The 22,633-nt window shown below is 40.9% G+C and overlaps 1 protein-coding gene across 3 annotated transcripts; it reads left to right on the forward strand.

Moving 5' to 3' along the window:
• Nucleotides 1-592: 592 nt before the first annotated feature.
• Nucleotides 593-14,930, forward strand: traf2a (Tnf receptor-associated factor 2a). Of its 3 annotated transcripts, none has more exons than XM_021606408.3 (10): nt 593-1,025; nt 1,469-1,547; nt 4,421-4,519; nt 5,328-5,489; nt 5,607-5,681; nt 8,539-8,613; nt 8,773-9,279; nt 11,320-11,497; nt 11,689-11,837; nt 12,323-14,930. In XM_021606408.3, the coding sequence occupies exons 1-10, from the start codon at nt 715-717 to the stop codon at nt 12,539-12,541; spliced, it is 1,854 nt and encodes a 617-aa protein (XP_021462083.3). In that variant the 5' UTR covers nt 593-714; the 3' UTR covers nt 12,542-14,930. The 3 variants fall into 3 exon arrangements, with proteins under 3 accessions (XP_021462083.3, XP_021462084.3, XP_036835965.1); XM_021606409.3 differs by having other exon boundaries at nt 8,860-9,279; nt 12,323-14,473; XM_036980070.2 differs by lacking the exons at nt 593-1,025; nt 1,469-1,547 and adding exons at nt 2,984-3,140; nt 3,491-3,528.
• Nucleotides 14,931-22,633: the final 7,703 nt, after the last annotated feature.

A 22,633-nucleotide genomic window follows, 5' to 3' on the forward strand; every position in this document is an offset into this window, starting at 1 on the left:
GTGAATTCTAGATATTTTCAGATGATGTGTACATGGTGCGCGAAAATTGCAAATATTGGTACCGTGACTTGAATGGGATTTGTGCCATAAATGCTAAAATATTAGCATGGAAACAGTGCCATGAAAATTAAACCAAAGCATGGATTGCTGTCATCTTGTCTATAGACAGGTTGCCTGACAATGTCACGAAAATGATGCACAAGCATCGCAGGGGTAGAAGGGCATGGGTTATGAACAGTTAGATAGCTAGCAACAATGACTGACAGGGGGAAATGGTAAGTGGCTTGTTTCAGCTAGTTGTACCTTGTTCTTGATACCTTGTCTTGAGGTGTTTTGATTTATACCAGATCTATAGGCAGGTTCCCACATTTGTTAGACAAAAGCAACGTCGCAAAAACAAACATTGCAACATGTGAAATAGAAGCTATAAGAGAAATGTCCTAAAGATCAAAATTTGTATCTAAAAAAAAAAAATTTTCGACACAGGGGTGTATTTTTCATAATCAATGATTGCTGAATAATTAACATCAGTAAATGTAATTGCTGCATATTGCATTTTTTTTTTCAGTGTAGGTAAATTAAATATTCTATAAGAATCCATGGCTACATATTCAAGTCTAAAAAAATTGTAGCATCTGCAGTAAAAACACGTTTCACATTTGATCTATGACAAGCCATTCATGTCCATAGCAGTGATATCTAAATGTAGAGCACATGAATGTAGCAAAAACGTTGTCAGTTCGGCTTGAGTTCAGTCAATCAGCTGTTCCAGCCAAACATTGCTCTCCTGAAAGCGCCCCCAGCGGCAGCGTCATTCTCTTGCATGTTCGGGGAGAAATGGCTGCACAAGAGCCATCACCACCATCTTCACTGGAAGGCAACAAACCAGGGTTCCCTAAGAAAATTTTGGCGAACAACCTCGAAGAAAAACACATGTGCAATTCTTGTTTGAAAATATTGAGAAGGCCTCTACAAGCCCAATGTGGCCATCGTTTTTGTTCATTCTGTTTCAACAAAATTGTTAGGTGAGTGTCGTGTTCAGACTGGGTGATGTTGCTCTACGAACGCTAACATTAGCTAGCTTGTTAGACTTGCCCATAGCATTCATGAACACACAGTCAGTGTATGTCAACACGTTGCGAGGCTTGCCAGGTGTTTATAAACTCAGTTAATATATGATCAAGTATTGATCTAGGTACTGTCACCCTGTTGTATCCCCACAATGACCTTGTTCAAACACATCAATGGTTCTGCAAGTGCAAGCTAACTACCCAGTGGACGAGGATGGATAGCATTGTTAAGAATTGTTCATGTTAACAGTCCGTAGGCAATCAGTGATTGGTTAGTTATAACGTCAGCTCTTGCAACTGGGTGTTAATTGAGATTAGCGAACAGTTAGCTAAATTAACTGTATATGTATGTAATAGACTAGAGAAATGGCTGTGCTACATATTTTATGTCTTTCAAGTTCTGGACCACATAAATGCAGTGCTTGCATCAAAGAGGACTTGTTTGAGGACCCCACATCTATTCTTAAAGAAGGCGGTGTAAGTACTTGTGTAGTTGATTCAGATATTTGCACAGACTACTGTACATAGCTAATAGAATTTCAAAGATTACCAGAGACTAAGTAGATTGTTTGTAACAGAGGCTATAGTCGTGCATTAATTTTGCAGTCTGTTAAACAGTATTTTTCCTACAGACTAGACACTTAATTACATACAGTAACCCAGTGGTACTAGACAGATTGGATCTCCGTCTAGCAGTATAACATACACCTACCTCAGTGGAGGCCATTGTTATGAGACATCCTCCCCTCAGGAGCCTCCACTGACCTAAATTGCGAGTTATTTACTGACCCGTGCTATGCTTGTTTGGCAACACTTTTCCCACAGCCGAGCCTATATCCGTAATCGGTAGACGGTTCAGATTAGGAACTCGTTGTTTACATCGCTGAGCATTGCCCAAAAATAATCAAATCCAATGGTTAGATGCCACCTATCCTCTCCTCCCTAATCAAAACTGAACATGAATGTCAATGTTTGCACGTACACGTTCCATTCTACTTCTTGTCTGCTTCCTGCCTTGCGAGGCTGATTAGATAGGACAAACAGGTGTGAAACGACAGGTGTCTGCTCAAAACTGGGGCACAACATTTGGCAAGTTCGTTTTGTATGGCCCGGTGCCCCTGTTGAGTGGAGATTTCACGTAAGGACCAATGGAATCGTCTAAAATGTGCAAACTCCGCCTACCCGGACAGAGTATGTGAGCGGAGCGTGAAGGCAGCAGCACTCCCTTCACGAGCTCAGGGCATGCATTTGTAGTCTACTTGTTTGCTGTTATAGCCCCTTGCTTTATCTACTGTCATGGAGTTCGCAAAATATATATATATGCTATATCAAGGTGATATCAAGGCTATAAAATGAGGACCAAGCGCAAGAGAGGGCGTGCAGTGATGTAGTGTCCACAACTAAATGATTTTGGAATGTGAAAATACAAGTATCCCAAAAGCATGAAGGTGTACCTACTATGTGCACATGCTAAAAGAAAGGAACGAATCAAATCAAAGTTTATTTGTCACATGCGCCGAATACAACAGGTGCAGACCTTACAGTGAAATGCTTACTTACAGGCGCTAACCAATGGTGCAAAAAGGTATTAGGTGAACATTAGGTAGGTAAAGAAATAAAACAACAGCAAAAAGACAGGCTATATACAGTAGCGAGGCTACATACAGACACCGGTTAGGCAGGCTGATTGAGGTAGTATGTACATGTAGATAAGGTTAAAGTGACTGCATAAATGATGAACAGAGAGTAGCAGTAGCGTAAAAGAGGGGTTGGCGGGTGGGTAAATAACGTGTGTCATTGTAGAAAAGTATTTATAGATAGAAAAAAATGTGTGTGTGTGTATATATATATATATATATATATATATATATATATATATATATATATATAATCTTCATCTCTGCCCAGCCTGGCAAGAGTGGCCAAACTGGTGTTTAGCATCCCCAGTGGCTTTGCAAGTGTGGAGAGGATATTCTCAGCTGGCCTGCTCTCCAGGCACCATCGCATGAGCCTGAAGCCACAGACTTGCCAAACTCGTGTTTCTAAAAATGATGTCAAAGGCACTAATAGGTAATTTTTCGTTAAATTTGTATTTAATTCTAAGTAAGTCATAACCTAAATGCGCAAGACTATAATGATTTAATACGACAATGTTTAAATGCTGAGGGCTTTATGTACATACCAGCCAATTGTGTCGCACTCAAATGCTTAACAATGTATTTCTTTTTAGGCTGTAGCTTTGAAGAAATGTAAATAATATAGCCTAAATAATTAATTTTAGTTCCTTCTTAGGCTCCCTGTCTGGCTCCTGGCCTATTTAGTGTTTTTATATGCTGTTTAAAATGACATGTAGCCTGTTTGAAATGATGTGCGCTTCTTACATTAATATTTTCTTGTTTATTCAAATACTTTTCATTCAGGTCCATGTGGATTGGTTTCAATACTTCAAAACCATTTGGTAGGTAGTCACAAAAATAGATGGGTGTTGGTTAAATTGTCATTTTAATGAATGGAGCGAATTTGGAGCTGCAGTTTTTTTTCCTGCGAGAGCAGAACGGTTTTTAGCGGCTCTGTTGGAAAGGACATGCTCCATGAATGTTGAGTAGGATTGCTCAACTCAGCTCATAGGCTATTCACCCGGGGCACCGAGACATGTTAAACGAACTCGTTCATGGAATCCATGTTTAGTTGTTATTTGGAAGGGTGGGTGGTAGCATCTAACAATTGGGTTTAATTATTTCTTGGGCACTACTCAGCGACCCAAAGAACAACTTCCGAATCAGAACCCACTACGGATATATCAAATGTATTTATATAGCCCTTCTTACATCTGCTGATATCTCAATGTGCTGTACAGAAACCCAGCCTAAAACCCCAAACAGCAAGCAATGCAGGTGTAGAAGCACGGTGGCTAGGAAAAATTCCCTAGAAAGGCCAAAACCTAGGAAGAAACCTAGAGAGGAACCAGGCTATGAGGGGTGGCTAGTCCTCTTCTGTCTGTGCCAGGTGGAGATTATAACAGAACATGGCCAAGATGTTCAAATGTTCATAAATGACCAGCATGGTCAAATAATAATAATCACAGTAGTTGTCGAGGGTGCAGCAAGTCAGCACCTCAGGAGTAAATATCAGTTGGCTTTTCATAGCCGAACATAGCCGGATATAGGCTCGGACATGGGGAAAGTGTTGCCAAACAACAATAAGCTCAGGTTGGCAAATATCTCAGAAGTTTATAAGACTAAATTGGGCTATGCATACTGGTTTGGTGTTCTCATTTACTCAGAAAACATGTATGTGTTGAATCTTTGTGCTTTAATAATACAATAGTCTAACCTTCCCTTTCCCTCAAGGCTTTTCCTGACAATGCAGCGCGGAGAGAAGTGGAAGCATTGGCAGCTGTTTGTCCAAATGAAGGATGCACTTGGACTGGCAATATCAAAGAATATGAGGTATGGGATTGTTTTGTATTTCTTTATACCAAATAATGTACATGTTTAAAAAGTTCAACGTTGTAGGTTTTAAATATGCTGCCCCACTTTCAATTTAACGTCAAATTTGATGCTATCAATAAACACTTTTTCATCCATAGTTGTGAGTGATGTCATACCAAAAAAATTATGACAGCTGTGATGGAAACAGGAAGTTTTGGTACAATTTTATAAATGCCGACAGATAATATATTTTTGTATCGGTAAAGCAAATTATGTAAGAAGTGGTGGTGGAAATGCCTTTATGTGAAAATATTGATATAATAACCATCAAATCGAAGTAAACTTGGAGTCACGCGATGACATGGTGTGTGGTTCTCCCTTGGGCTGTGGCGGTCATGACATTTTGTCAGCCGGTGATTGTCAAGCAAATAATTGCCGGTCTCACGATAATTGACCGTTAATAAACATAAACACATTTAGTATCTCCTGCCTTCCACACACAGCCTACAAGCCACATATGCAGACCTTTGGAACATCTATGTTTGATGGAAACACACCATGGGTGGGAAAAGTAGTGTATTTTATTTGTGCGGATTTTAGAATATTTACATAAATCTGTCGCCGATTGGATGGAACCTAGCTATTGTCATTTGTAGTTTTTGCAACTCTCAAATAGCACTGATCATTTAAAAAAAAATCCTGTTTCAATTACAGATGAACAAGTATAGAAAAAATTGCTAAGTCGACTACATGAATGTTCTTAACAGATTACTAAACCTACAGTGTATTCATTTGTTTTGAAGTGTTGTCGTCGTGTGTTTTCCAGGTGAACCACGAGGGAAAGTGTGACTTCATGATCATTCTCTGTCCCTCCTGTAAAGAACTCATGAGAACCAATGAGCTGGAGCGCCACAACGAACGGGAATGTCCTGAGAGGACTTTAAACTGCAAATACTGCAAAGAACCTTTCCATTTCAAGAACATCAAGGTAAATCACCATACTTGTCTGCATTTTGTTTCATAATCGAAATCAGATGTAGAACATGTACTGTTTTGTTATTGGGTGTAGCCTATATGAAAATACATAAACCGTTTTGTTTTCTAGGCTCATGATGAGATCTGTCCAAAGTACCCTATGATTTGTGAAGGCTGCGCAAAGAAAAAGATTCCCAGAGAAAAGGCAAGGATGGACACATTGTTTACTGATTGATTAACCAATTTAAAATGTTGTTACAGTGCAATCGGAAAGTTTTCAGACCCCTTGACTTTTTCCACATTTTATTACGTTACAGCCATATACTAAAAATGATGAAATAAACTATTTTCCTCATCAATCTACACACAATACACCATAATGACAAAGAAAAAACAGGTTTTTAGACATTTTTGTAAATCTATAAAAAATAATAGAAATACCTTATTTACATACAGTGGGGCAAACAAGTATTTAGTCAGCCACCAATTGTGCAAGTTCTCCCACTTAAAAAGATGAGAGAGGTAATTTTCCTCATAGGTACACTTCAACTATGACAGACAAAATGAGAAAAAAAAATCCAGAAAATCACATTGTAGGATTTTTTATGAATTTATTTGCAAATTATGGTGGAAAATAAGTATTTGGTCAATAACAAAAGTTTATCTCTATACTTTGTTATATACCCTTTGTTGGCAATGACAGAGGTCAAACGTTTTCTGTAAGTCTTCACAAGGTTTTCACACACTGTTGCTGGTATTTTGGCCCATTTCTCCATGCAGATCTCCTCTAGAGCAGTTATGTTTTGGGGCTGTTGCTGGGCAACACAGACTTTCAACTCCCTCCAAAGATTTTCTATGGGGTTGAGATCTGGAGACTGGCTAGGCCACTCCAGGACCTTGAAAGGCTTCTTACGAAGCCACTCCTTCGTTGCCTGGGCGGTGTGCTTGGGATCATTGTCATGCTGAAAGACCCAGCCACGTTTCATCTTCAATGCCCTTGCTGGTGGAAGGAGGTTTTCACTCAAAATCTCACGATACATGGCCCCATTCTTTACTTTACACGGATCAGTCGTCCTGGTCCCTTTGCAGAAAAACAGCCCCAAAGCATGATGTTTCCACCCCCATGCTTCACAGTAGATATGGTGTTCTTTGGATGCAACTCAGCATTCTTTGTCCTCCAAACATGACGAGTTGAGTTTTTACCAAAAAGTTATATTTTGGTTTCATCTGACCATATGACATTCTCCCAATCTTCTTCTGGATCATCCAAATGCTCTCTAGCAAACTTCAGACGGGCCAGGACATGTACTGGCTTAAGCAGGGGGACACGTCTGGCACTGCAGGATTTGAGTCCCTGGCGGCGTAGTGTGTTACTGATGGTAGGCTTTGTTACTTTGGTCCCAGCTCTCTGCAGGTTATTCACTAGGTCCCCCCGTGTGGTTCTGGGATTTTTGCTCACCGTTCTTGTGATCATTTTGACCCCACGGGGTGAGATCTTGCGTGGAGCCCCAGATCGAGGGAGATTATCAGTGGTCTTGTATGTCTTCCATTTCATAATAATTGCTCCCACAGTTGATTTCTTCAAACCAAGCTGCTTACCTATTGCAGATTCAGTCTTCCCAGCCTGGTGCAGGTCTACAATTTTGTTTCTGGTGTCCTTTGACAGCTCTTTGGTCTTGGCCATAGTGGAGTTTGGAGTGTGACTGTTTGAGGTTGTGGACAGGTGTCTTTTATACTGATAACAAGTTAAAACAGGTGCCATTAATACAGGTAACGAGTGGAGGACAGAGGAGCCTCTTAAAGAAGAAGTTACAGGTCTGTGAGAGCCAGAAATCTTGCTTGTTTGTAGGTGACCAAATACTTATTTTCCACCATAATTTGCAAATAAATTAATACAAAAATCCTAAAAAAGTGATTTTCTGATTTTTTTTTTCTCATTTTAGATGTCATAGTTGAAGTGTACCTATGATGAAAATGACATCTTTTTAAGTGGGAGAACTTGCACAATTGGTGGCTGACTAAATACTTTTTTGCCCCACTGTAAGTATTCAGAACCTTTGCAGTGAGACCTGAAATTGAGCTCCGGTGCATCCTGTTTTCATTGATCTTCCTTGAGATACAAATTGATTGGAGTCCACCTGTGCTAAATTAAATTAATTGGACATGATTTGGAAAGACACACATCTGTCTATATAAGGTCCCACAGTTGGCAGTGCATGTCAGAGCAAAAGCCAAGCCATGAAATCGAAGGAATTGTCCGTAGAGTGCCGAGACAGGAATGTGCCGAGGCACAGATCTGGGGAAGGGTACCAAAAAATGTCTGCAGCATTGAAGGTCCCCAAGAACACAGTGGCCTCCATCATTCTTAAAAGGAAGAAGTTTGGAACCACCAAGACTCTTCCTATAGCTGGCCGCCCGGCCAAACTGAGCAATGGGGGGAGAAGGGCTCCGTGACCAAGAACCCGATAGTCACTCTGACAGAGGGGCAACCATCTCTGCAGCACTCCACCAATCAGGCTTTTATGGTAGAGTTGCCAGACGGACGCCACTTCTCAGTAAAAGGCACATGACAGCCCGCTTGGAGTTTGCCAGAAGGCACCTAAAGACTCTCAGACCATGAGAATCCAGATTCTCTAGTCTGAATCCAATATTGAACCTAACAGAGCTTGAGAGGATCTGCAGAGAAGAATGAGAGAAACTCCCCAAATACAGGTGTACCAAGCTTGTAGAGTCATACCCAAAAAGATTCCAGGCTGTAATCGCGACCAAAGGTGCTTCAACAAAGTACTGAGTAAAGGGTATAAATACTTATGTAAATGTTATATTTCAGTTTTTTTCCAAATTGGCTAACATTTCAAAAACCTGTTTTTGCTTTGTCATATTGGGGTATTATGTGTAGATTGATGAGGAAATAAACTAAATGAAGCCATTTTAGACAAAGGCTGTAACGTATCAAAATGTGGAAAAAGTCAAGGGGTCTGAATACTTATGAAAGGTAATGAATATTTTTGCTGTAAAAATGCTTGGATGTGGCTTGATATAAGTTTGTTCTCTCCCTGCAGTATGTGGACCACATCAAGTTCTGCAGTAAATTCAGAGCACCTTGCAGATTTCACGTCGTTGGCTGTGATATGTCTGTAAGTGGACTTTATTTTATCATTACTTTATGGATGCCACCTTTAAGTTTACTGGGTGAAATTGGAGTGGATTTCTTAAGATTACCAGTTTTTGTGAATGTGTTGGCCTTAACCCTACTGTGTATGTGTGTGTGTTTGTATGCAACAACTTTGCCCAAGGTGGAGAAGGAGAAGACCCATGACCATGAGCGTGCATGTTCCTACGAACACTTAAATCTACTCTTGCATTTCATCATGGGCATCAAGGTGAGCCTGGAGAGCTTGCAGCCCCAGAGCCTGGAGCTCGCAGGTCACAAGATCCATGAGCTGCACCGGGCCTTGAGAGAGCTGGAGCTGAAGCTGGGACAGCTGACTCTGGGTGGGGGAGCCCCCGTGCAGGGAGCCTGTGCCCCTACCCTCCCTACCCTGGCCCTCCCTGCCCTGGCCACCTCCTTTACCCCCCTGCCCAGTGCGGTGGGCGCCGCCCTGGAGCTGCAGCTCCACAGTGAGAAGACCAAGGTGGCAGAGCTGAGCCGGCGGTGCCAGGAACTGGAGCTGAAAGTGGGCACCTTCGAGAACATTGTCTGTGTCCTCAACCGAGAGATGGAGCGCTCCTCCACCACCATCGAGGCCTACAACCGCCAGCATCGCCTGGACCAGGACAAGGTGGAGATCCTCAATAACAAGGTAAGGAGGAAGACATCCCCAGTCCCCACTCTGCTTCTATCGACACCAGTCAACTTGCCTCTCTTGTGGCCTGGCTGGTCTAGTGCTAATGCCGCAGCCATTGGCACACATGTCTAAGGTGTCGTCTTTGGTCTGAAAATCCCTTGAAAAATAAACTTGCCTCTTAGTTTTTGACATTTCACTTTTGTGCATCCATCCATTATTAATGTAACTGACATGAATGATCATAGATGTACTACGTCCTTGTCGTCCTTGTGGATTGGGTGGACAAGTTAAATAAAGGTAAAGACTAGTTAAATAAAGGTAAATATATTTACCTTTATTTAACTAGGCAGGTCAGTTAAGAACAAATTTGTATTTTCAATGACGGCCTAGGAACCGTGGGTTAACTGCCTTGTTCAGGGGCAGAACGACAGATTTTTTACCTTGTCAGCTCAGGGATTCAATCTTGCAACCTTTCTGTTACTAGTCCAACACTCTAACCACTAGGCTACCTGCCACCCCATATAAGGCGGTTTGTAATGGCTGGTTCAGAGTTCAGAATGCCACCATGGCGCAGCTATCAGAATGCAGATTAAATGAGGTGACGGAGCAGGGATCCAAATACTTTGTTTTTATTGCACACACAGACACAGGAGCACGTGGGAAAGGGTAGCAGGCTAAGGCATTGTTGTGGTTTACTAGGGCGATACAAACACCTGTTAAAAGGAAAACAACCTGAAATGCATCTTACTAACAAATTGTGGATATTGGAAATTGTACTAAGGAATATGGCAACAGCATATAAACTGTTATCAAACTAAAATGATCTTAATATTAACATTAGTAAGGAAGACTAGAGGGAAAAAACTACTGCTTGAGTAGTCAAGGGGTGCTAATGAGCAGAGTGGGGACAGCTGAGGTGAGTGTCAAGGAAGGGGTGAGGCCTAAGGTTAGGGCTGAGGACATAAGCCTTCAAACAAAACAGGTACAGAATTGTTTCTAATGTTATTATAATGATATGATTTTCTCCCCAATTTCGATCTTGTCTCATCGCTGCAACTCCCCAACAGGCTCGGGAGGCGAAGGTTGAGTCATGCATCCTCCGAAACATGACTCGCCAAACCGCGCTTCTTAACACCCGCCCACTTAACCCTGAAGCCAGCTGCACCAATGTGTCAAAGGAAACACCGTTCAGCCTGCAGGAGCCCGGCCCGCCACAAGGAGTCACTAGAGCGCGATGAGCCAAGTAGAGGCCCCCCGGCCTTACGGCCGGTTGTGATACAGCCTGGGATCGAACCCGGGTCTTTAGTAACGCCTTAGACCGCTGCACCACTCGGGAGGCCCCAGAATATATTTTTTAAGACCATAGCTAGGTTTCCATCCAATTGCCAACATATTTCTATGCAAATATTCTAAAAACTGCACCAGAGATGTGTTTTTATCAAATTGACTTGTTGCTGAGGAAAGGCTGTGCGTGTTGACGTAGTTCACATATTTTACCACATTGTGGTTAAATTGCCATGTACCGAAGAAAAAAAATACAAGTTAAATGGGTTTCCATCGCATTTTTCACATATACAGTGTGGGTATAGCCTACATAATGAGATTATTATGGGCAAAATAGCAATATTCTTTTTATTTGACAAGAGGCAGCCAAGCATCGATAATCATGTCACCAGAAGAAGACCCTTGATATTTATTGAAAGGAGCGTCAAGCTCATCACCTTGCACTTTGACACCCTGGGAAGTTCATCATAACTTATTTTATCTGTAGCCTTCGTAGTGGGAAGACCACGCAACACGTCATCGCGTGACTTCAAAATGGTTTTATATAAATATTTGCGCATTAAAAAACGTTCCCACTGTCATTTCGCCTAATTTTACCGACACAAAAAAAATCTGACTTTGCCTAGTGTGTTTGGTTGACATTTGTAAAGTTCACTGACAAATTAGCTGTTTCCATCAGGCCTGTCATGAAATGTTTCATCCGCCATGTACTATACTCGTATAAAAAGGTTGGATGGAAACCTGGTTAATTCCTGTCTTTTGTTGCTGCAGGTGCGTCAGCTGGAGAGAACTGTGGGCCTGAGAGACCTGTCCATTGTGGAGATGGAGGGGAATATTCGGGAAATGTCTGCAGCTACGTTTGATGGTATCTTTGTCTGGAAAATCTCTGATTTCACAAAGAAAAGACAGGATGCTGTTGCTGGCAGAGCCCCAGCTATGTTCTCCCCAGGTAATGTGTTTTTTAATTTTATCTACCACTTTTATCATTCAAACATCAAAGTCAACCACTCTATGGTACAATGTGCCTAATGTCCAATCATGCATTCTGTATTACTGTATTTTACAATTGTTCATTCATGTTTGAAAAATGGTCTGGTTCTGACAAGGCTTACTTCCTAATCATGTTTGTTCATTTTGTAGCATTTTTCACCAGCAAATATGGCTACAAGATGTGCCTACGGATTTATCTGAATGGGGACGGGACGGGACGGGCCAGTCACTTGTCTCTGTTCTTCGTGGTGATGAGGGGACACAGTGACGCCCTCCTCAAGTGGCCCTTCAACCAGAAGGTAAAACTCACTCCTATAACATGTGTTATATATCCTACCTGCAATAAATACTGTACGTTAAACACTCATTACACTTTTGAACAACGTTTCACTCATGATATCTTGAATGCGTTGCTGCTTGTACCTTTTTTTTGTTTGGTGTGTGTGATACTGTGAGAAGCAGCATGTTAATGTCAGTGTTCTATCTACTGTACCTGTATCAAAATGACTGGAATGACAAAGGTAATTATGTATTTCAAGGGCAGTAACATCACTAGTAGCTGTCTGCCCTTGTGCTAAGTCTATTCTTGGTATTTGTCTTGCATGGTAAATGCAGGTAGATCAATGTTTATTTTGTACATTTTAGTCAGTTCCTTGCTACTTGTGTATATTTGTAAAAACAAAATAAACAATTGTTCATCACAAAGCATGAATGTTGTCATTGAGGCTTGATGTACAGGTGGCCTAGCCTAGATGTTGCGATCTGCCAATCCTCTTGTGTTCAGGTGACCCTGATGCTGCTGGATCAGAATAACCGAGAGCACATCATCGATGCCTTCCGTCCCGACATCTCCTCCTCCTCCTTCCAGAGGCCCGTCAGTGACATGAACATCGCCAGCGGCTGCCCACTCTTCTGCCCTCTTCCCAAACTGGACACCAAAAACTCCTACATACGAGATGATACTATATTCATCAAGGCTATTGTTGACCTCACTGGCCTCTAGGTAAAACGTGTGCCCACTGCCCAGGCTCTCTCCCTTGGTTACTTATGTAATCCACTTGTAGGGGTTTGCCATGCCATCCAGGGACCTTGCTGTGCTGTTTTATGTCTCAAATGGCACCCTATTCCCTATGTCGTGCACTACTTTTGACCAGAGCATTATGGGCCCTTGTCCAACGTAGTACAATACATGGGGAATCGGGTGCCATTTGGAACACGTCCGAGATCTTCGGTTAGTATGTGGTTTCTTGGCTGGTTGAAGAGTACACCATTCACAGCACAGTGTTGTGCTAGCCATCATTTAGCTTGATGCCATTGTTACCAAGCAACCAATATCACAATCACATTTTGCAATGTAGTTCTTGTTAAATTGAAAATAGAAAGTGTTGTTTGAGATTTCCCTTCAGTTAGTGGGATAGCCGTTTGCTGTCATTGTATTGATACTACTATGCTACTGCTAACGCTTGTACCATGGACCTCTGGCACTTTAGCTTTGTAGGATGAAAACAGAAACAGAGCAATGGTCGTGTCATTCTGCTAGCGCTAGGCGCTTGTGTAACTGCATTTGATGCTAGATATTTGGTAAACCACTCATTTCGAGCAACTTTTGCGTAGACAGACGTGGAGTTCCAACAACTACAATTGATGCCCATTATCTTACCTTTTTAAATGGTCAGCTTGGCACATACTTTGCAGTGCATTTTAAGAGTAGGAATTTGAAGTCATCTGACATTTGTGTCAAGCGTTGTGTGCCTCTAATCTCAAGTCCTGTGTTTGTAGTGGTGGCAATTTCTTGAATTCCATGAATTCCAGGTGCAGTATTTGGATTTTGAATCAATGTTGTCTGCGCACATTTTCTTTTCTCTTTTTGAGCTGAGTTGCTATATTAGTTTGCATGTTGGATCTGTGGAAGATACACTGTAGTTTGCAACAGGGTAGTTCACTAAACCTGAATCACAGCGACCGAGAAGTTGTCATCAGCCTGGTGTAATAGCTTGACGTGGGAAGGACTTTTATTGTGAAGGGATCACGGATTGTTTACAAATCACTAAACAGGGTCTTAGAAATCTAATGATATTCAAGGGTAAATGTTTATTTGTATTAGTGTTTTCTTCACAGCTTTGAGCTGTTCATTGATTCCAGATCAAATCTGTGACCTAGCTCTTACTATAAGAAGTGCCTGCATCCGTCATAAGTTAATTCTGATCAATGAGCCATTGATCTGTTGACGTGCTCTCCTGTGAAATTGATGGATCCAAAAAACGTTTCATTTTTGTGAGAAAGAGCACTTCTCTATCCTTATAAAAACCCTTTTTACTGTGGTGTATTTTGGTATGTTCATATGTCCGGTGAAATATTTTGATTTTACTACACCACACAGGCCTAAATATTGCACACTGATGAATTAATGTCATTATACATGGGAGATGGTCTATTTGGGATCCTTCAGTTGAATAGGGGAGTCTTGGATAACTAACAATTGGCTTTACATCTAAACGCAAATGAACCCAGGATGTTTTCAAGCCAGTCTCGACACATTGAAACCTCTCTGTGCATGAGGTGTTTCAATAAAGATACATATAATATTAAGCATTGGTTTACTTTAAAGACCAACATTTTATTTGTAATTGTTCATAATATATGCTTATGAGTGTTCTATTGCTAATTTACGTCACATACGCAAATCGGCAAATGCTGTTATATTACAGGTTTTGCTATTGATGTATGCAGAGAGTGAAATATAGTTATATATACTCTCCTCTGTATTTTTCTGCACATTGAAGAAAAAAATTGTAAATGTCACCCAATACGCCAGCATTTTGGATTTGAGATCAAATGTTTCCTATGAGACGACAGTACAGAATGTCACCTTTTTATTTGAGGGTATATTCATCCCTATCTTTTTTACCATTTAGAAATGAAAGAACGTTATGTATCTAGTCTCCATTCAGTTCCTATTGGGCAAAACATCATTTGAAACGCAACAAAAACAAACTGTAAATGCATCCAACAAGATTGTAGAGTCACAAGCTTGATGTCGTCATTTCGTGCTAGGAATATGGGACCAAATGAAAAACTATTGACTACTTTAATACACTATATGTGGATTTGTCCAAATACTTAGGAATTAATAGGGGGACTAAATACATAAAGTGCTTTCATTTCTAAACAGTTAAACAGATATGCATAAAAAATACCCCCCCAAAAAGTGACATTCTATGGTGTCCCCTCGTGAAACATTTGATCTCAAATCTAAAATGCTGGGGTATAGGGCAACATTTGCACATTTTTGCTTCACTGTCCATATAAATACGGAGGGGAGTTTATCTATAGAATATATATATATATATATGTATGTATGTATGTATGTATGTATGTATGTATGTATGTATGTATGTGTATATGTATATGTATATGTATATGTGTATATATATATATATATGTGTATGTATGTATGTATATATGTATGTATGTATATATATGTATGTATGTATATATATGTATGTATGTATACATATATATATATATATATATATATATATGTGTATGTATGTATGTATGTATGTATATGAGAGATTTTATTTATTGATAACATATTATACTGTATGTTGAGTTGGTTTAAAAGCATGTCTGGGCTCATTTGAATTGATGTAGGCAAATCAGGAATATAAATATCAGTGGGAACCTTTCTTGATTTCCTCAACATTATGAGGGTGAAGACATGTTCAATTGCAGTTTACACGCCTTCAGTAATCAGTCTGAGAAATTGTCTGTGGTATTGTTTGTACATGCATAAATAATATACTATTTGTTTTATCTAGCCAGTAGACATGGTTGTCATCTCCCATTATGCAGACTGCATTTAGCATGTACAGTTGTGTTAATTATAACATATACATGCTGCTAGAATATATACAATAATACTCATACTAGTCTACGCTGAAGCATATTACATCCATATCTTTGCATTTATGTGCCAACTATTGCTAATTGATATGGTATCTATTTTTGTATGTCTTGCAAAAGTAACTTTGTGTTGTAACATTAATTTGATCGTCTTAAGGCTGTGGTTAATAACGTTTTCAGTTCTCTCCCCCTCCATAGACTTTCAGCAGTGCCATCTGATGATCATACTGATCTGTACATGATCTGAGGTAATTACCTTAGAAATAGAATCACTAGAACAGGCCTGCAGGAACCTCAGACCTTGGCATGTTCGCTGGTAAATTCATGGGTACACTCCAAATGGCAAACCTTGTATTCTATTTCTACGGGGACAATACTCACCACTCCTTTTTTTTCTTCTGTCCATCCAAATGTGTTGAATGCTCTGTTGCTCGTTTCATCTTGATCAATTTGTTGCTTTAGCAAGGTTTTGCATGAGTCCTTGCCTGTTAAGGGAAAACATCAAACGTACTGTATCGTCATAGGAAATACCCTCTATGGTTACATTGCAAAACGTTGTTCGTTAGATGCTGTTATTCTTTAGTCATATATAAAAACGTGTTTCTCTACCTGGACTACTTTTTGTTATTGTCTTTTTTCCTTGTTTTTCTTTTCTTGATATTTCCCAATATTTCCAAACTACTGACTGAAGGTGGAATCAAAGATAATTAGTCCTATACACATGTTTTAAAATGTGAAGTCAGTTGGTTTCCAGAACTCATTTCACCACATGGGGGCACACTATACTAGCGGTTGAAAAAGTAATGTATGGTAAGGAAAATAACAATTGTGTTACATCAGAGACCTGACAAGTTTTATTGAGAAGAAAATGGAAAGAAATAGGATGGTTTATCAATTTCCAAATCTGATTCTATTCATATAAAATGGCATTGCCAAATGAAAGAACATGGATCTTATAATAAACTTTCTGGCTAATTTAACGGATGAAAAAACAGGGGTACTAGAAAGTTTTCCTTTTATATGATCTGTTTGCCCCTTACATGACACTCTCTGCTCTACCCTCTTCTCTCATGTCACACTCACACGTAGTCCTTAAGGACATGTAGAATGGTGCTGTAGAGCGGTCACCCTCTGTGCTGATATTTTTTCCCAGTGCTCAGTCTTACCTCAGAGACCCTGTGGTTTAGGTCTATGTGGCGTGTCTCCCCATCTTCCTGACAAAACTATGTCTGTGAGAGTGTCTGATCTCTGTTTGGATAGTAGAGGTTCTGTCAAAACCTCTTTCTTTTCATGTTCCACAAACAAAGACCCCCTTGTATAGAGAGCCCATCCAAGATGGCTGCCACCAGATGATTCTATATCTACTGCTGTATGTACATCATTGGCTCCTTATTGCTCAGAACAGCTAACAGTGGTTCTCATTGAATGTCTCCCAACATCTGATAAAGATTTACCTTAGTAGTCCTGATAGAGGTATAGTCTACAATTCAAGATATGCAGCTGTAACCTGACATTTGCACTAGCAAGAAGAGATAACGGTCATTCATGTATTAAGGGGGTTTTGAAGGTTTTATACTACTGTAGCCTTTGAATGGATTGGCTAATATGTTAGCGAACAAATCAAAGAACTTGGCAGTAAATAGTTAGAGCTAGTAAGCAAAGTAAGCATCCAGGTGTGTTCTGCCAGTTGTCTTGTCACGAGTACAGCAGTATGGGTTTGATACCCATGGGAGACCAGTATGAAAAATGTGTGCACTCACTACTGCTCTGGATAAGAGTGTCTGCTAAATGATGCCTAAAATGTAATAATAGTATTAATGTTTTAGTAAAAACAATTATTTGTTGTAAAACAATTTGAGTCCATTGAACATGTGCATATGTAAAGCTAAGCAAATACTATAGCACTATTTTAAAAAAGGCATACATACCATGCATCCCAAGTGACGCCCTATCCCCTACATAGTGCACTACTTTTGATCAGAGCTCTATGGGCCTAGTCGAAAGTTGTGCCCTGTATAGGGGATAGGGTGCCATTTCACACACAGACACCAACATATTTATTCAATTCTCTAGAGAGAGTCAAAAGGTTCAAGGTGATTTTTCTTTTTTTGAATGTGGAGGTTCAAAAATGGTGTCCACTTTGAGTAAACTATGCACCGCAGGGATTAGAGGAAGTCCTCTGGAGGAAGGGTGAGGGTAGGTTAAGGATGCTCAAACATTACCTAACATCTTTCTGAATGAGCCCATGGTTGTCCACACAAGCACATCATTGTAAAGGTATCCTGTATACCTACCTAGCTTCTGGTTTAAATATTGAACATCAAAAGAGTTCAAAAGTTGGGAAGTGCATGAAGAGGTTTTCTCCTGTTTGGAACGATTAACATAATCAATTTAAAGTTATGCATCAGTGGTTAGTTATGTATTCTTTATATAAATAATTTTCTATTTTGCTGTTAGTCCTAAACAGAGTAGCCTGTTGCCGTATTCAGGTCATGTCAGAAACTCGGGATGTTAGAGAACATTCTGCTGCAAATATATGCAATTTGCGGTGGGGCTGAGAGTCGATTTAGCAATTTTGTAACTCATTTCATGCAATTCTACTCATGTTGCCATGGGCAAACTTTTATATCAGTTTTACAGCAAGTTCCTGCGATTCTACACATTTTGCCATAGGTTGGGCATATTGTTTTAGTTTTTTTATATGATATCTGACAGAGTGCTTAACAAAATCAATGTGGACACCGGTCAGAAATTGACCATGATTACTACAAGTTTAGATAGCTGGCCTCGACTAATATTCAATCTACATTTTTTTTAACTGACATGGGTAAATTGAGTGACTGACCTAACAAGAGAGAAACTGCTAATGCAGTTATATATTTCGAAATGACATCTTGTATATTCTTTAATTCTCAACAGTAAGTTGAGACCCCAACCCCAGTTTCCGGCATGACGTGAATATATATGAGGACATTGTAATCTACTTAATATAATTATGTGAGTCTTTTCGTTGAGATAGTTTTTTTACATTTTTTTAGCTTGATTCACCGAAAATAGACGTTCATTTGGCTTCCAAACGGCTCTATTTTGTTCAGTGGTGCTTAAAAATGTATGAGAAACCAAATAGTTCTAATGTTGTTATCTGGAGCTCAAAAACTAGCAGTAACAGTCTGCAAATCAGAGGCAGCCAAATTAACGTATCTTTTCACAGACGCAATTTGGTTCACCAAAAAGAGCCGTTCGTTCGTGTACGACCACTATTATATAATGTTATCAGCAAGCAGCGAGCACTATAAATGGTAGTTAAGGTATACTTGAGGGATTAACTGAAGAAATACACTAAGGGAATTCATCTACGTGCGTAGTGTAGCTAAGCGAAAGAGAGTGGGGGTGGATTTGGACACACGCTTAACTAAACCCTGAGAGTCATCTGAGGGAGAAAAGATACTACGGTAACCATACTGTACTGTAGGCTTCAATATCCTTATTTTAATTTTACATTTAAGGTCAATTGGGAATGCTATTACCTAAAGCTATAACATGAGATAGCAAGTGTATGACCATAAACAATATGGCGAATTAAGAATAAGTGGGACAATTCTGCCTCTTTCGACATCTAACATATTAGCCCAACACATGATACATTTCTGAAATCCTCAAGATGTTTTCTAACGCAGGTTAGATAAACTGTGACACCCTTATTATAGTCCTAATTGTACCTCAATGACAATTCAATGTGTGATTAGGAAACATCTGAGGATTTCAGAAATGTATGGGTTTATAGCGAAGAGGCGGCCTTCTAGGCAGAGAAAGAAAAAGCCACATCTCAGACTGGCCAATAAAAATAAAAGATTTAGATGGGCAAAAGAACACAGACACTGGACAGAGGAACTCTGCCTAGAAGGCCAGCATCCCGGAGTCCCCTCTTCTCTGTTGACCCTGAGACTTGTATTTTGCGGGTACTATTTCATGAAGCTGCCAGTTGAGGACTTGTGAGGGGTCTGTTTTTCAAACTATACACTCTAATGTACTTCAAATCAAAGTTTATTTGTCACGTGCGCCGAATACAACAGGTGTAGTAGACCTTACAGTGAAATGCTTACTTACAGGCTCTAACCAATAGTGCAAAAAATGTATTAGGTGAATAATAGAGAAATAAAACAACAGTAAAAAGACAGGCTATATACAGTAGCAAGGTTATATACAGTAGCGAGGCTACATACAGACACCGGTTAGTCAGGCTGATTGAGGTAGTATGTACATGTAGATCTGGTTAAAGTGACTGCATATATGATGAACAGAGAGTAACAGAAGCGTAAAAATAGGGGTTGGCGGGTGGCAGGACACAATGCAGATAGCCCGGTTAGCCAATGTGCGGGAGCACTGGTTGGTCGGCCCAATTGAGGTAGTATGTACAGTTTTTTTTACCCCCTTTTTCTCCCCAATTTCGTGGTATCCAATTGTTAGTAGTTACAGTCTTGTCTCATCGCTGCAACTCCCGTACGAACTCGGGAGAGGCAAAGATCGAGAGCCATGTGTCCTCTGAAACACAAGCCACACTGCTTCTTAACACAGTGCGCATCCAACCCGGAAGCCAGCCGCACCAATGTGTCGGAGGACGTGCACTGCGCCCGGCCCGCCACAGGAGTCGCCAGTGCGCAATGAGACAAGGATATCCCTGCCGGCCAAACCCTCCCTAACCCAGATGACGCAAGGCCAATTGTGCACCAGAGTCTCTGGTGGCACAGCTAGCACTGCGATGCAGTGCCTTAGACCACTGCGCCACCCAGGAGGCCATGAATGTATTGTTAAAGTGACTATGCATATATGATAAACAGAGAGTAGCAGCAGCATAAAAAGAGGGGTTGGTGGGGCACAAAATGCAAATAGTCCGGGTAGCCATTTGATTACCTGTTCAGGAGTCTTATGGCTTGGTGGTAAAAACTGTTGAGAAACATTTTTGTCCTAGACTTGGCACTCCGGTACCGCTTGCCATGCGGTAGTAGAGAGAACAGTCTATGACTGGGATGGCTGGGGTCTTTGACAATTTTTAGGGCCTTCCTCTGACACCACATGGTGTAGAAGTCCTGGATGGCAGGCAGCTTAGCCCCAGTGATGTACTGGGCGTACGCACTACCCTCTAGTGCCTTGCGGTCAGAGGCCGAGCAATTGCCATACCAGGCAGTGATGCAACCAGTAAGGATGCTCTCGATGTTGCAGCTGTAGAACCTTTTAAGGATCGCAGAACCCATGCCAAATCTTTTAAGTTTCCTGAGGAGGAATAGGCGTTGTCGTGCCCTCTTCACGACTGTCTTGCTGTGTTTGGACCATTCTAGTTTGTTGTTGATGTGGACACCAAGGAACTTGAAGCTCTCAACCTGCTCCACTACAGCCCCGTCGATGAGAACGGTGGTGTTCTCGGTCCTCCTTTTCCCGTAGTCCACAATAATCTCCTTAGTGTTGGTTACGTTGAGGGATAGGTTGTTATTCTGGCACAACCCGGGCCAGGTCTCTGACTTCCTCCCTATAGGCTGTCTTGTCATAGTCGGTGATCAGGCCTACCACTGTTGTGTCATCTGCAAACTTAATGATGGTGTTGGAGTCATGCCTGGCCATGCAGTCGTGGGTGAACAGGGAGTACAGGAGGGGACTGAGCACACACCCTTGGGGAGCTCCAGTGTTGAGGATCAGCGTGGCAGATGTGTTGCTACCTACCCTCACCACCTGGGGGCGGCCCGTCAGGAAGTCCAGGATCCAGTTGCAGAGGGAGGTGTTCAGTCCCAGGATCCTTAGCTTAGTGATGAGCTTTGAGGGTACTATGGTGTTGAACGCTGAGCTGTAGTCAATGAATAGCATTCTCACATAAGTGTTCCTTTTGTCCAGGTGGGAAAGGGCAGTTTGGAGTGCAATAGAGATTGCATCATCTGTGGATCTGTTTGGGCGGTATGCAAATTTGAGTGGGTCGAGGGTTTCTGGGATAATGGTGTTGATGTGAGCCATTACCAACCTTTCAAAGCACTTCATGGCTACGGGCGTGAGTGCTACGGGTCTGTAGTCATTTAGGCAGGTTGCCTTTGTGTTCTTGGGCACAGGGACTATGGTGGTCTGCTTGAAACATGTTGGTATTACAGACTTAATCAGGGACATGTTGAAAATGTCAGTGAAGACACCTGCCAGTTGGTCAGCACATGCCTCTTGCTCAGTTGTGCACCAGGGCCTCCCACTCCTCTTTCTATTCTGGCTAGAGACAGTTTGCGCTGTTCTGTGAAGGGAGTAGTACACAGTGTTGTACGAGATCTTCAGTTTCATGGCAATTTCTCACATAGAATAGCCTTCATTTCTCAGAACAAGAATAGACTGACGAGTTTCAGAAGAAAGTTTTGTTTCTGGCCATGTTGAGCCTGTAATCGAACCCACAAATGCTGATGCTACAGACACTCAAGACTAGCCTAAAGAAGGCCAGTTGTATTGCTTCGTTAATCAGGACAACAGTTTTCAGCTGTGCTAACATAATTGCAAAATGGTTTTCTAATGATCAATTAGCCTTTTAAAATGATAAACTTGGATTAGCTAACACATCGTGCCATTGGAACACAGGAGTGATGGTTGCTGATAATGGGCCTCTGTACGCCTATGTAGATATTCCATTAAAAAATCTGCCGTTTCCAGCTGCAATAGTCATTTACAACATTAATATTTCTACACTGTATTTCTGATCAATTTGATGTTATTTTAATGGGCAAAAAATGTGCTTTTCTTTCGAAACAAGGACATTTCTAAGTGACCCCAAACCTTTGAAAGGTAGTGTAAGTACAGGGGGTCTCTAATGTAAACTGGATCTATTTTCTCTGTTGGAAAAGCCTATAAGACTGTCACTTTAGCTACTCCATGCTGTCCTACTTTAGCTAGCTATGGTTGGTAAAGTGGGACAAATAAAAAAATGACAAATGACAAAATTGAAACATAATATTGGCAACTTTAATGTGTTTTGATCCACCAGTATGCACATTTACATCACAATTTGGCACAGTGGATTATTTATGACGATTTTATAACCTTAACATCAAAACAGAAAAAAAGCTATGTCACTGATCTTACCATGTGTTTTGCAGGGTGAGCTTCCTGAAGCTTGAAGCTTGCTCTGCCCATCTCTATGATGTCACACCAGTGAAGTGATGTGATTTGGATC

This window comes from Oncorhynchus mykiss, chromosome 6 (assembly GCF_057628025.1).
Source record: "Oncorhynchus mykiss isolate SJ-2025 chromosome 6, ASM5762802v1, whole genome shotgun sequence".
NCBI classification, from domain to species: domain Eukaryota; kingdom Metazoa; phylum Chordata; class Actinopteri; order Salmoniformes; family Salmonidae; genus Oncorhynchus; species Oncorhynchus mykiss.